Source organism: Gavialis gangeticus, unplaced genomic scaffold, assembly GCF_001723915.1.
Source record: "Gavialis gangeticus isolate Ggan-Ray unplaced genomic scaffold, GavGan_comp1, whole genome shotgun sequence".
Taxonomy (NCBI): domain Eukaryota; kingdom Metazoa; phylum Chordata; order Crocodylia; family Gavialidae; genus Gavialis; species Gavialis gangeticus.
Genome location: NW_017729032.1, coordinates 150,366,253 through 150,381,924, shown reverse-complemented (window position 1 = coordinate 150,381,924; position 15,672 = coordinate 150,366,253). Strand labels below are relative to the sequence as shown.

Sequence of the window (15,672 nt, the reverse complement as noted above, 5' to 3'; positions counted from 1 at the left end):
CTAAAAGCACAGTGCTGGCCAGATCAAGACACCATCACAAAAGACAGGTAACGCAATAAATCTACTTCTACAAAATTAGGCAATCACTAATGAATAGCTTCAAAGTAATACATACTCTGCACTTTCCAGGTAGCAAGGCTTGTTTGGTAACTATATAGTTGGGAGAGAATTTAGCCATGTTGTGCTCAAAAACTTGTCTAACATCTTTCCCAAAATTGGTCCAATAAAAGATGTTAACAAGCAAACTTCATTTCTTACATATTCCCTGGGCCATTATAGCTACAACACTCTGGCCCTTAGATTTTCAAACCATTATATAACCCTAATCCAATTAGGATAACATTTCTGGGAATGAGAAATTATTTTTCCCATAGGAAAAATAGTCTCAGTAGAGGTTCTGAGGGACCCTTTGTCACACAGCATGACACTGGTAGAACCAGGAATAAAAGTCAAGACTTTCTGTCAATCTCACGTTCAGTTCAGTAGATCAAGTTGCCTGCCTCTCTAATAATTTCAATGGCAGATTATTAATCTAAGAATGTTTGTCATTCTAGTCCTATCATTATTCATTAAAACTGCAAATGCATTACATCATTGCTTCTTATAATAAACCCTGTATCTTTTGCTGTACAAATCAATCTCGGTTTTCCATGCCAAAATGTAGCGGAAAGGTACTGATTCTGCAACGTTAATAATCTGTCCTATTCACCAAGCAATATCTAAATCAGGCCACTTGGAATGAATTTTATGTGCTTCACTTACTAACACAGGAAAATCTCCTCAGCCCCCACAGCCCTCCATACTTGTCTCTGCTAAAGACAACAGTAAAAAAAAATAGGTATTCCTATATGTCAACCTTGTGCTCAAGGCACATCGTTTTGATGGCATAAAGTTGCTGCTGCCATAGAAAGCAGCACAACAGAACTAGAACTGAAAGCCTGTCATTCTTATACTTCAATGCTTAGAGAGTAATGCTTCGTGTTTCAATCTCAATTTTATTGGACCTTTTCCAATAGTGTTACAGCAAGATTATGCTTCCTGTTAGGGCAGATTCATGAATAAACAGAGAAGATATGGTAAAGCTTTAATTGCATGTTAACTACAAGTATCAATTAATGGAAAAGAGATATAAAACATTACATTTGAGCTCCAAGTCTCTTTCCATTCCATCCACATGCTTAAACTTCTTTTGCAAGGTGTTTCCAGGAATGTCCAGTATTTCCTGATTGAGGACAGCATTCAAGTCTGACTTTAAAGCACTGACTCTGCTGTTGTTGTTCAAGACTATTCTCATTGTCTATAGATAATAAGAAAAGAGTTCATGTCTTTCATTTTTAAGCCCTCAGTCTCTGCCATAAAAGTATCCTTATTTAATAAGTTGGAATATGGAGTTTAATAATATTATTCAACCAATATATCCAGTGCCTAAATGACCATTAATGATCTAGTTAGGAACCTACAGATTATGTATTCAGCAATACAGATGTACTTCTCATGTTGTAATCTTGAGCACGGTGAGGCAGGCAATGTTGACAAGTTTAAAAAAAAAAAAAAAAAAAAGGCAGATCAATACCCTTGCCTGCTGCTCTTATGTCAAAGAAGATACTTACATCCAAAGAATTAAAAGGTATATCAAAACTAATGCTTCCTCAATACCTTTGGCTCAATTCCAGATGTGTACATCTTAATTACATCAAAAAGCAGCTTTTCATTTCTGCTCAGAAAAAAAAAGCAAAAAAAAAAACCTAACACCCCAAACTTTTAACAGCTGAAATATTAAGCTGGTTGAATTATTAACAAAAAATAACATTAGTTGAGAGTGTGCCCCATTTCTCAGAGATTTGCAGTGACCTGATTCTAATGTCAGTGACTATATTTTCTATTGATAGGTATTCACCAAATAGCTCTGCAATTTTCAACCTATAGTTTATGAATTGTCTTTGTTTTTTGTGACTGGTCACCTACACTACATGACATTGTTTTGGATTGCTGACCAAAACTTTTTTCAAGGGTAGAATAGTGAAATGCATAATTAATAACACTCCACAAGGTGGACTCCTAGGTGAATAACTACTTGTGTCAAAATCCAGTAAACTTTTAGGATTCACAAACATTTTTGCAAAGGCCCAGCAATCATCTGGATACTCATGAACACTAAATAATATGACCCGACAAGCAGAACTGGATGGCAGCTGGCCCATTTCTTTTCATGTATCATTCCAAACCTGATGGGTTTTTTTCTGGATTTTTTGGGGGTGGAAGGAAGGGAGTTATTATTCAACCAACTCTACTACACTATCAATAACATTCCACTTCACATTCATTCCAGTTTATTGCAACAATCACTTATGGGCAGAATTACAGGCTACGTTTTTCTTCTCTCTGTTCCATCTGGAGTTTCCAGACTCTCAACCCCCACCCCCAACAAAAAATCCCAGAATGCAAGCATCTGAATTACAAATCAGGCCTCCATTTTTCTATCATCAGGAAATAAGACGACCCCAAATTTCTGACAGCTGCTGCTAAAAGCAAGAGAATGTGACCATGAACATCAAGGAGGAAATATGAGTTGTAGTACCTTCACATTGCTGATCGCCCCATCATACTTTTTTATTACTTTAGATCAGTAGTTCTCTAGCTTTTCTAGGTAGCAGCCCACTTTTAAATTTGTTATGAACTCCTAGGATTTTGTGAGACCAGTTATAAAAGAATGACACTTCATGTCACTGCAACCACAGTGCAAATGTTTAGAGGGTACACAAGCTAAAGGTTTAGGAAAGTAGAAGATAGAGTAGGGGAAGTGTAAATGGAGAAAAAAACCCCAAAAGAACACTACAATATCTTAGGTTATTACCTAAGTTGAAATTGTCTTCATTTGTGTCTTTTTCTCCAACAACCTAATGCCGTTTGAAGGACACTGCTTTAGATCCGCCTGGTCCGGATCCGCCTTGTGCACCTGAAAGCTAACGGTGACAACCCACAGATAATGCTTATAGAGTGGAGGAAGCAACCAGGAAAAGTGGCAGAAGTTATACCCACACTTCCCACTCAAAGGGTATTCCCACCCTATTACTTCTGGATGTCTAGATAGAAACAGATGCTAAGTGTGCTTTATCCACATGTGGTGGGTAGATAACATTTTCCTTTCCAATGCTGACCTGGCCATAATTATCCATGCTTCCTCACCAGGTGGCTAGATTGCTGTCAAGCATGCTACAAGTGGTAGTTATATCATTCACAAACAGCAGTGACACAGTCATTACCAGGTGCTTCTCACTTGGATGACAGTGACAGATGGAGACTGCCAATTTATCTCCAGGTAAAATTCAAGGTATGCCTGGACTATAGGGTGAATTTGTTACCAGGGTTTTCAAAGGATTTATTTTTAAAACACTTATTATGTATATCACTTGTTAAAATATATATTTTTAAATATATGAGAGGCTTGATTCTTTGGTAGTTTAAGGAGGTCTTATGGTGGGTGTAAATATAATTTAGTCAGGTGAGCTGTAGATGTTTCCCTGCTATAAATAAAAATCAGATCTGAAATGTTTGGTTTGTGAGTACACAGTATGGTGTCCCAGAATCTCCAGTTTTCAAAGTTCACTTTGTGCTGCAGAGATGGTGCAAAGTGAACCTAAGAATCTAAAGCCAGATACTGCCAATGAAGATCTCCTGCACCAGAAGAATTTTACTCTGTATGAAGCCCAGTAGCACAAGCTACACCTGACTCCCTAATAGTTTTAATATGCACTAGTAGCGGGCAGTGGAGAATCAGAAAGTTGCAGCCGGCTCCCTAACAACAGAGCTCAAGTACAGCAAAGAAAGATGCCCCGAGTTAAAACAAATGAATTTGAATCAGTGTGAATTGTAGGCACTTGGGACTCTTGCAGGTCATGCTCTAGGTGTATGCAAGGCACAATGTTGAAAAATATGCATGGGCCTGTTCTTCTGATGTAATCAGCACCCTCAAGAACTACTGCAGTCACATGCTTAGCACCTCAGGAACAAACCTTGTATGTGTAGGAGGAAGACATTTTGGGTTGGAGGGTTAAAAGAAGAGCTTCTTGCTGGAGTTTCTGGTTATTTGATGTAGGAAGAATAACACTATAGGACAAGAAGGGGCAGGAGACGCATACTGTCACAGATCTCCTATTTTGTGTTTCAGGCCCTCTCCCTGCATACAAAACCCCAGATAACCCTAAAGAAGGAAGCTCAGTGATGGTTAACTTGCAGAGATTTCCTTAGAATATCCCGTCAAATGAGGGAGGGTGGCACTAATCAGTGGAAATGGCTTAAGGCTTCGTGCCACACCTGGCATACACCCAGGATCCATGTAGAGCAGGGGTGGGCAAAATGGCTGATCTGCCTTGTAGCCAGATTCCATTTCCCAGCAGCCCCTGCCTGCATGGCTGGGGCTGGTCTCCAGGGAGACTCCAGCCACAGCTACTGCTGTGAAAGCTCAAGGCTGGGGTTGCCATGGAAACCAGTCTCAGCCCTGCTGGCAGGGCATGTGACATAGCAGGTTGCTGGTCTGGAGCTGCTGGGGTCTTGTGACTGGGGGGCAGCTTGCTCTGGAGCCAGGGCAGAGTCATAATCTGTAGCCTGCATGCTCCAGGAAGGGGTGAGCAAGCAGGCTCTGCCCCTGCTCCAGACCAGGCTGTCACCGCTGCAAGGAGCTGGGGCACAGCCACAATCCCCTGCTTGCACACCCCTGCCCAGAGCATGCAGGCTATAAATCACGGCCAGATGAGGATTTAGGGGTACTGGGGCCCTGGCCAAACACAAAATTGGAGGCCCCCTTATAGGTGGCCAAGGAGGAGGTTAACAGGGCTTAGCCCCCCCAAATGTGGGGCAAAGATAGGACCATAAGGCAGCTTGGCTGTAGGCTTTCGGTGGCTGCAGCAGGGTAAGGAGGGTCACACAGGCAGCGGTGAGGGAGGGAGTTGGGCTGGGGCAGCCTGGGGCTAGGGGAGGAGCACGTGCTGTACAGCTGGTGGGGTGTGGGACTGATCTGCGAGTGGCTTATGGGGGGGTGGGTGTGGCTCCTGCTGCTACACTCTGGGAGGCATGGGAGGTGCGTGCCCCTGGATCTGCTGCACGGGGCAGGGCAGGCTGCCACTGCATGCTGGAGCTGGAACTGCAGTGGTGGTGCAGGTAAGGGGTTCTGGGGGAGGGTGCAGCCACCTGAAAATTCACTGTAGCCCCCCCACACCCCCTCCCAGCACCACTGCCACCCATCCCAGCACAGGCCAGGCCCCCCCACCAGGAAGAGTCTGGTGCTGCCCTGGCTCCAGCCTGCAGTGGCAGCCGCCCTGCCCCATGCAGATCCCGGTGCACACACCCCCATGCCTCCTGGGATGCGTGCAGTGGCAGGAACTGCCACCCCCTCCCCATGCCCCCCCAGACAAGCCATGGCTTTGTCTCATTTCCTGCCCTGACTTGGGGCAGGGTGGGTGCGGGGGTCCTGAGGTGTCTGACTCCTCCAGCCCAGCAGTACAGCTGAGGCTGGCCCCACTCTGGCTCCCCCTTGGGAGCTGGGCTGCAGGGGGGGGGGCAGGGAAGGGGCCCCTTCCCACCTAGTGCTGCTGGGGGAGGCCGCGTGGACCCCACCAGGCTGCAGGGGGCACATGCCAGCCTCTTCTCCCTACTCCGGCTGAATGTATACACACATGCACACACACAGGTGTGCACACACACAGGCATGCACACTTTACTCTCTCTCTTCACATGGACACAGACAAAAAACACACTCTCCATGCCATGAAGACACACACACATGCACAGACAGATGGACACACACACACACACACACACACACACACTTTCCCCTTACAGGTCTTCCTCCTTTCCCCACTCTTGATCACACGAGGGCAGCCCTCCCTCACCCCCCGCCACTGCAAGCAGCTCAGACTAGCTCCTCACCCAGCCCCTATTACGCTTACCTGCAGGGAGTTGCTGCCCAGGTGTCCCGTGCAGCCATGTAGATGCAGAGGGCTGGGCGGAGCTGGGTTGGGCCAGGAGTGCTATGCTGTGTCTCTGCGGGCAGGCTGCAGCACTGGGAGGGGTGGCCGCAGGAGGGCTATGATGAATTTGGGGGGGCTATAGCCCCCAAGGCCCTCCCAGCACTGCCGCCCACAAAGGTGCAGTGCACCGTGGTGCTCCTGACCCGGCCTAGCCCTGAGGGCCACCCCACTCCGGCCAGGTGGGCTGTAGCTCTCTTGGCTCCGCTAGGCCCCCTCCCCACCTGGTGCATTGCCACCTCCCCCAGGCATGACATGGCTTTCCTGGCCCAGCCCCAGCCCTGCCCCATTGATGGAGGGGCCCTGCTTCCAGGTCCCAGGGAAGCAAATGGGAAAGCTGCGGTTTTAAACTTGGTGCCATTTTTGTCTCCCTGTTGGGAGACAAAAACAGATGCCGAGTTTAAAACTGCAGCTTCCACTTCCCTGGTGATGAGGATCCTGGGGTCCTGAACTGGTAGAGGCCCAGCTGGCCCATCCATTAATCTGCCTATGATCGTGGCTCTGCCCTGGCTCCGGAGCAAGCTGCCCCCACTGAAGATCCGAGCAGCTCTGGAGCAGCCCCCTACCCTGCTCTGCCATGTGCCCTGCCAGCACGGCTGAGGCTGGTCTCCATGGCAACCCCAGCCTCAGCCTCATGCACAGCTGCAGAGGGCTCCAGCCATACACAGGGACTGCTGGGAAATGGAGTCCACTGCTGACTGGATCCAGCCTGCGGGCTGGACTTTGCCCATCCATGATGTAGAGGCAAAGCTTGAGTCCTTGTGGACAAAATAAGCACTTCCTATCCTCACACAGGGTGGCTGAGCTGGAAGAAAAAAGAGTGCCTGTCTAGAGCTGATTTAGTGATCAGCAGCTTCTGAGTAGTTGGCACAGTCAGCTACATAAATGGGGAGGACAGAGGAGCAACAATTATTTTGCCCAGGATGGAAAAATACCAGTAGCTAGGGATAGCTTGGTTTGCAGGCCCCTTCCCCTGTTCTTTGGCAATTTATCTCCTTTAGAGAGGCCACAGAGTCAAGTGGGGCTCTATTACCTTTTCTGATTAATTTCTTGGGTCGTAGGGAAGAAAATGTGTGGCTACCATTGTTATCCTCAATGTCATCCACCCGCCTTAAACTGGTCAGTCTATTGTTTTCCACAGCGTAGGTCCCCGATTCTGTTAGAGAGATTTCTTCGGGATCCAGAGTAGGAAAGAATACCCAAAGAGAGTGCTCTTGGTATGTAGATTTGGTGGAGAGGGGAAGGTGAGGCATGATGTAATCACCAATCAGTTAGTTAAGGCAGTAAACAAACATAAAGAACTGCTTTACTGTGATATTCCTACAGTAAGGTATGAATTAGGCTAGACTTAGGGGTGAGTGCTTCATGGATTCTTTTTTCAAAAGTACCTGAAACATACCTTCACCATATTAGAAAGATACGTCTTTCTTCTTATTCTTTTCACAAAAACAGTGACTTCTGTTAAAGAAAAAGAGGCCATTTTACATCCTAAAGGACACTAATGAAGACAAGCTAACTCAGAACTTAGAGAGGGCACTCAGCCAGCATCTTGCAGTATCAAGCTCCATCACTCTAAAGCTTGCAGTTAGCACACAGGAGCTGCCCTGTGAACACTGTTCCCTATACCTCAGATCAATACAGCCATGATGAAACCTCAACATTTCCAATCAACACTTTTTTCTTATCTTACAGCAATGTACATTCATATTACAACTTAACAACAATTAAAAGAACATTCATTATACATCTTTTGATATTTAACATTTTAAATATTCACCTTTCAGCTTTTACAGCTGTGAAGGGTAAATACTAAATTATATGCTGGGCACTATACAAAACTTAAGAGGTCCCTGTCTGATCTAAGGATAAAAAAAATTAAAAATATAATTTTGAGGTACAGAGATATCCAATGATACTATAAAACAAGTTAGAGAACATTCCAGCTAAGCTGTATTTTCCTTTGATTTGGGCTCTTGGTCTTCTGAGACTATGCAAACCATGTGAACCAGAAGTCCAAGGATATCTATGTTAAAAGAACTGTGTTAAGGATGCCAAGCCAAGTGTTCAAAAGTTAGGATATGCCAGAATTAAGGTTGCTTATGCAACTTGAGCTCATCCTCCTTGTTTACATGCATTATGATGTTTTAAGTTACACAATCATGCACTATTTTATCCATAGGAACCTTGCTTCATTCAGTGCACAGGATGGATGATGCTCACTTAATGTGAGCCTATTCAATGTCTTGTTTATCCTCACTCTTCAGTAAATGGACTTTATTTATTATACACTATGCATATCTTGCTCTGAAGACAGAATTTTTAATTTCCTCATGTGCTCATCACTATAGTACCTGAGAGCTTTGCAAACATTAATTATCTTCAAAAACCCTCATGAGGAGAAAGGATGGTGTTAGCCACAACCTACAGATGGGAAGTGAGGCACTAAGTGATTAAAGTAAAAAATATTCACTAATTTTGAGTGCCCAATCTAAGACAGGCCCAAATCCGACTCCCTTTCAGGTCAGTAAATAGCACTTACACAGCTAAACTTGATCACATAAGTGGAATTAAGGGCCACTTGCATAGATTTTACATCTTGCTCCCCTCTCTATAACTTTGGCCTGTCTCTCAGAGTATGGTCTGAAGGGATCTACTCTGGTAATTTACTCTCTAGCCCATGGCTGTCTATCCAATGGCTATTAGAGCAAAATTCAGAAGCAACATTGTCAGCAGCTAGAACCCAGAACACTTCACTTTGAAGTGCAGTGTTTCACTAAGCCACACACCCATTTGTTTCCTTTTCTTCTTGTCCTGCATAAGCTTCCATACAAGATGCTTTTGGACCTGCAAGTCCATGGTGGGATGATGAGGGGAGCACAGAACATGGGTCTCTCACTCCCTAGACAAGTGCCCAAACCACTAACTGTTTAGCTAAAAGGTAGGAAGGTCCTTCTCCTCCTTTTTCTCCCTTAGCAGCCCAAGTCTTTTCAGATCAGTCTCTTCTTCATCTTACCCATTCATTCCCACTGGTTCCTAGTTTCAGTTTTTTGTCCAGACAGTCCAGTCTTCCCACTCCACCACAGCTGCTCAACTGATTTCAGTGCTCCACTTTCACAGCTGATTGTGTTACTGTCCTCCTGGCTTCCAATCCCAGTCCCCGCAACAAGTCCCAGTCATTTCCAGCTTCCCTGCTTGGTTTCCTGTCCCAATATCCCTCTCTAGCTTTTCCTCTCCAGCTCTCAGTTGCAGTTTCTCATCTCCTTGTACACTCCCAGTCTCAACAGACTCCTTCCAATCTATTCCTTTGCCTCCTTGCTGTTTTGCCTATGCCTTGTTTGGACTTGAATCAAATAGCTTTTTCTTCCATCCTACCTCCAGTGGCCTCATTTGATGTACAGGCTTTCTACTGTCACTCCTAGTTCTAGGCCCCACCCAAGCCTGGAGTAGCTGGGAACAGCCATTAAAGGGAAAAATCGGGCTTTGTCCTTGTTGCTCTGGCATGAAGCAAATCTCACTGTGGGGATGATGCACAGGCAGTGCTCAGCAGTAGGAGCTGTTTAAAGGCTCAAGCAAGGTAATCTTTAGATATACAGGAGAATCTTTAGCGATTTTGTCTATTAAACTCTTGAGTCTTTACTGAGTATGAGTAGGGACCTACCAAAATCGTTATTTCAAAGAATTAGCAGAAAATGCAAAATCTGGAATTGTCTGCAAAAGCAGGCAATGTCTGCAAAATCCATGAAAAAAAGAAAACTTACTGAAAATAAAATTCTGGCTCCCCAGAGGGAGCCAGCACTTCTCATGGCACTGTGGCCAGGCTTCATAGCCCACCAGTGGGGAAGGGGAAAGCGGGGGCTGATGGCACAGGGGGAAACCAAAGATTCATAGACTCATAGGCTGGAAGGGACCTCGGAAGATCATCAAATCCAGCCCCCTGCCCCAGGGGCAGGAAGTCAGCAGGGATCAGGTTGGGCACATGACAGACAGCCTTCACAAAACCAGTCAGCAATGAGGGGCAAGGGCATATCATGGACAACTCTTGCCAACCAGTGGTGAGGGGCAGGACCACTGGGGCCCCTTGACCAATCAGAGGCATGGGCGACACACACACACACACACACACACACACACACACACACGCACACACACACACACACACACACGCACACACACACACACACACACACGCACACACACACACACACACACACGCACACACACACACACACACACACGCACACACACACACACACACACACGCACACACACACACACACACACACGCACACACACACACACACACACACGCACACACACACACACACACACACGCACACACACACACACACACACACCCCCCCCCCCCCCATGATAAGCCCTCAAAAATGGCAGCTGGCCCTGCAATCTGCCCACAAAATTGGCTGGCTGCCTCCTAAAGTTGGACAGACCCCTAAGAATGAGCAAATGATACTGTCCAAAGACTTTAACATGGCCCAATTTGGAGGGGATAGTCATAAGAGCAGTGGAAGATTCCTGATCTAAATTCCTTCCCCCAGTACCAAACTTAATGTTTGTGCTCCAAAGCATGATGATGCTGGAGTATTACAAAAAAAAAAAATCTCAAGGATTATATTAACATGGGCAAAACAATGGTTAAAGTTTGAAAAAGTAATATGAAATTGAAAATACAGCCTTATGATGGGAAGTGTCAGAGAACCTTAATAAAATAGCATGTTACCAGCCCCAAGTCTAATAATTTCACAAATGAATAAGAACTTTACAAACCATTATCACTATTTACCTGCTGGTAAATTTGCACTTAGTCATTTAAAATTTACAAAACTACTAAACTGGTAATACAGTATAACTTTAAGACAAAATCTGCTGTTATTTTTAGCTGTTCTTTGCTACCATCTATGTTCATATTATTCATAATCTTCATTATCTTTTATGCTGCCAAAGTGATCATACTGGGGTACTGATACAGTTTTGATTAGCATGGACAGCATGAAATGGGCATATTCCCCGCTCCTTTTTGTTAATTATACAAAACTATGTCTTTTTGGTAGCAGCCAACTAATCCCTTTATCACAGTTATCCAATCTGACAGTTTTTCAAGTTCATTTAAAAAATGGTTTTGTGATATAGTCATCTTTATAGAGTAAATTAAGCCTAAAAGCAGATTGACCATTATGTTTTGGATATCTTTTCTTCCTACATATCTACCTATCTTATAATATCTCCATATTATACTGCAACATACCTTTTATTTTGAGCATCCGTAGCAGTAGCGGAAAATCTTCCAAAGCACTAACTAGCCAAATGCTAACATTTTTACTAAACAATCTGACCGACTTTAAATATTGTATAGAGACATCTTCCAGGAAATCATGAAGCAGAATGCTCTCCATTTCCTGCAATAAAATGTCATAGGGAATATACAAATTTCATATAATTGATATGCTACATCTGTTTATAGCATCATAAGATATGATTCAGATTTATGCCATAAGTGTAATTCTATTGGACACCTGTTTCTTCTTCCACTGAAGTGAATGGCTAAACTTCCACTGATTTTAATAACATTAGGAACAGATTCTAATTGTAAATGCCTAAACATCATTGCTTTAATAAATTATCTACCTGTATCATTATAACCAGTTTCAGGTAAAACTGAAATTCTATGGCTGAAGAACTGAGTGTTTTGATCCTGATGTTTAAATAGAAAACATATAGTGCTGTCAAAGTAAAAAACAAATTGAAAAAACAAAAGATAAAGAGCAATAATAAAATGTTCATTCTTATCACTCATATATACTCTCAAGCTTGTAAAACCATACTCATTCCACTAGTGCAGGCCATGGACTTTCAAAGGAGCCTATGGACATTCACTGAGAGTTGAGTGCCAAACTCTCAACAGGCTTCTTTGAACATCCCAAACATAGTGTTTCAACACAGAATGCAAAAAAATGCTTAAAATTCAGACAATTCCTATGGTATAGGCACATAATAAACAATTGTGATTTTTTTTAGGTAGCAATATCTTACAAATATGATTGTAAAATAATTACAATAAACAATTGTGCATCTGCAGTACCTTGAATAGCTGTCTATCGTAGCATTTAAACAACTGGCACATGTCTGGCGATGACATGAGTATTATTATTTCAGGCTGCAAAGACTTCCAGAAAGATGTGATACAGTCTTCCACCTATGGTATAAGGTCATTAATTAATTTTCATTTGAACTCACACTTATGGAATACTACAGAGAGTACAATAAAAACAACACTTCTTAGAACAGCAAAAAAAGGAGCTCCCATGAAAATGGTTATGGTTCTTTGGTTTTCTGGCAGGCATAACCCAGATGCAGGCACAAGTTAGAACATCAGGGCCGGGGCAGACATTACATATAAACTGGTTTAAGTGATCAGAAACTGGTTTATACCTGTAACAGAACATAAGTCCAGTGCACATAAACCCTTTTCAAAATGGCTGAAACGGGTTTAAGATAAATCTGGTTGAATGTAGCATCAGACTTAACTGATTTGGGTCAAAGCAGTTTATGCAATATCTGTCCCAGACCCCTACCTGGTTTAAGTTAAACCAGAGTCCCCCAGCATCCCAGAAGCTTTGCAGCTCCAGAGAGCAGAGCTGGCCCTGCCCCTCTGCTCCTTAGCCAGAGCTCCATCAGAGATTGCAGGCACAGCAGGGTCTGCCTTGCTTCCCCCTGCCCCCCTTCCCTGCTTGCTGCTCAAGCAGGGTCCCCGCTTCCCTCCCTCCCACAGCATGGACCCCAGCCCCACGGACCCTAGGCATGCAGTATGCTAGCTAATGCTAAGCAGTGTCTGTCTGTGTGTGTCTCCAATTTCACTGGGACAGGCAGATAGAACAGTGTCCACTTAGGGCTTTTTGGAGCTAATCAATAGTTAGCTGGTAATATCCCTCCGTTTCTTCCTTGGAAAAAGCTGTTTAAGAAAAGCTTGAACTAAAGAGAGAGGCTTGTTTTGTTGATGCACTGATAAACACTTATCAGCCCCCTGATGGCTCCCTTGCCTGTCAGATTTACAGACAGTATGAAGAAGCAGGGAGAGGGAGATTGAAAAGCTCAGTATCAGCAACAGATGCATGCACTGCACACCCCTCCTTTACCTCAGTGTGCTAGCCCAGGGCTGGTGTCTGGCAACACTCCCAGCCCTTGAGCAATGAGTAGGGATGGTGCAGGCATGCTCAGGTGGTGGGGGTTGCCACTCCTCCCTAATCAGAGCATCCTGCCAGGGCCTGACCACACCCCTCTCAGCTCAGCACTATAGAAGGCTGCTGTAGCACCCCCCCCGGCTTCTAGCCTGAGCCACTGCAGGCATGTGCCTGAATTTCCCTAGATCAGAGAGAATGTCTGTGCAGTTACAAACCAGTTCAGCCTAGCTAGGTTAGACTAACCTGAAAAGATTGAATCAATTCAGGCTCAGGCTTTTTGAATGTCTGTCCCTAGCCCAGGTTAAACTTAATGTTAAACTTCAGAAAGAAGGATTAAAAATGGGGGGCAAAGATACAAGAAATGTAAATGTGCTTCCAGATAAAGGTATTAAATGATTTAGTATAAAGTATAAATTTCAGAAGAGCAGTTCTACACACCCCTGCTTAACTCTTGTTTCTATACAAATCAGCTTAAACACAGGGCAGAAGCCTTGTTCTTTGTCATTCCCTGAGCTTTTGGATTTTTGTTGAGACTAAATATCTGGTCCTTAAGTGTTTTAACTCAAGCATATCTGTATAGATTACTTAGCATATGTATAATTAGCTGTAAACAACCAATACAATTGACATGCCAATATTCATAATATATCTTTTAAGGTGAAAAACAAGAACTAATTATGTGGATAACTTTAATAACATTTACATTGCTTGGGATCTGGGAATGAAACCTGTTGGGACAGAAAAAGAAATCTACCTGTAGCATGAAATGCATACCTTAATTCCATGACCCCAAGGAACCCACTGTTAGCTTCAGTGGTTCAGTTCCTCTAAACAAAAAGATAACCTTGAGCTCAAGGAGTAGATTTGTGGCTTCCCCCACATCTGTGAATGGAAGAGCAAGAGGAGCTACTATGACAGGGACTGTAGAGACCTTTCCTCAAAACAGGGGTGCATTATGGCACAGGGGCCTATTTTACCACTGGACAGATAGCACCGCATGGCCATGGGTAGAGGCTGAGGGAAAGACTATTTTCTCTGAACTACTCAGACTAGACACTAGGGTCAAGTTCCACAAAAGGGACCTAGGAGCTTAGCTTCTGATCTGGAGTCCACAGCCCTGCGTTAAGTGTTTAAATCCCCATACAATGCATGGAGAGAATCAGGTGTCTCAGAATGAGATTTACAACAGGTAGCTGACTAAGATAGCCAACAGAAAATGTTAGAGAGAGGAGCAAGTTGAATTCTGCTGCTTTCAAGGCTTTGATGCCTAACCCTGGATTGCAAGGAGATAGCTTTGACAAAATAGGATTTGCAGCTCAAACCCTCTCTTAGTTAGCTGCCTATATCATTTCTTTCAAAAACAACGCCATGGTCCCTTCTTTCCTTTACATCAAGTGGCAAGGTGCTCCCCTTTTATTCGGTGCCTCAATTGTTAGAACTTTTACCCAAAATGGGTGAGACTTAGGGTCTAGACCAGTGGTTCTTAAACTTTTTAGACCCAAGGCATCCTTAGTTGGACTCAGAAAATATCAGTTCTTAGCTTTCACTCATTTTTTGATTATGGAAAAATAATAGAACAGTTCTGTTGCAAAGAACTCAGAAAGACCACAACAGGTCAGAATGTTTTTGACACAATGGATTCTGATTTTAAATCTCTGTGTTTACTTCATGAACCACGTATAGGTGTTTGCACACCTATGTGCTATATTGCATGGCACCCAATGACACTCTTGAAAAGATCTCATGGCACCCCAGAGTGATGTGGCACCCTGGCTAAGAAACATTGCTCTAGACCCTGCTTAGACCAAGGAATTCAAATCCACATCGTGCTGTCCAGGAGAACGCCTTAGCCACTAGGCCAAAGGCCGTTCTAATAGGGAATGGTCGTTGTGTTTTTGTAGAGTTCATTTCTGTTAGTGTGTTAGGTGTGGTCTTGACATGTGCTCTATCATGTGCTCTACCAGATTGGACCCCTGGGTGGGGAGGGGATTTGTGGGAGGGAAAAAGTGTAGTTTGAGAATCCCTGTTAGTGTAGGCCTGAAACAGGTACACAAATGCTAGCCCTACCAAGATGGCAACGATTCTCAGTATATGCAGAAACTGAATGCTAGATTCCTAGTAGGAGTGCACCGATAGAGATTTTGGGAGCTGATACTGATAGTCAATTTTTAAGGAGGCATATCAGCTGATACCAATCCGATTTCCGATACAGCTGTAAGCAGCTGGTAAGTTTGTTGTGGTGGAAGGGGAGGGGGAAAGGAAGGGGCATAGGAGGGTTGATCAAGGGCCCTGTGGTGAAGCAGGGAGTGGGGTTGGGGCAGGTTCTTGGGCACCAGATGGAGCCGCAGCTTGTCCAGGGAATGTGGGGGGCAGCTCCCACCGCTGTGCACACCCTGGGAGGGCATTGAGGGGGTATGTGCCCCTGGATCTGTGCGGGTGGGGGGGGCTTCAGC

At 44.3% G+C, this 15,672-nt stretch overlaps 1 protein-coding gene and 1 long non-coding RNA gene across 5 annotated transcripts in view; one reads left to right on the top strand and one right to left on the bottom strand.

Annotated features, from left to right (window-relative positions):
- On the top strand, nt 1-3,552 carry LOC109303184. The gene is made up of 2 exons (XR_002099023.1): nt 1-47; nt 2,488-3,552. It is a non-coding gene; the product is annotated as an uncharacterized LOC109303184 (long non-coding RNA).
- Nucleotides 1-15,672, bottom strand: part of RFX8 (RFX family member 8, lacking RFX DNA binding domain) — a 75,796-nt gene that overhangs the window by 28,255 nt on the left and 31,869 nt on the right. For 2 of the 4 annotated variants that reach the window (XM_019525325.1, XM_019525324.1), the window contains exons 8-11: nt 12,121-12,234; nt 11,287-11,437; nt 7,423-7,481; nt 1,141-1,297 (exon numbers count right to left, since the gene is read on the bottom strand). In XM_019525325.1, the coding sequence (XP_019380870.1) occupies nt 1,141-1,297; nt 7,423-7,481; nt 11,287-11,437; nt 12,121-12,234 (481 nt within the window). The remainder of the gene's footprint in view (nt 1-1,140; nt 1,298-7,422; nt 7,482-11,286; nt 11,438-12,120; nt 12,235-15,672) is intronic. The other 2 variants (XM_019525327.1, XM_019525328.1) reach the window with 2 other exon arrangements.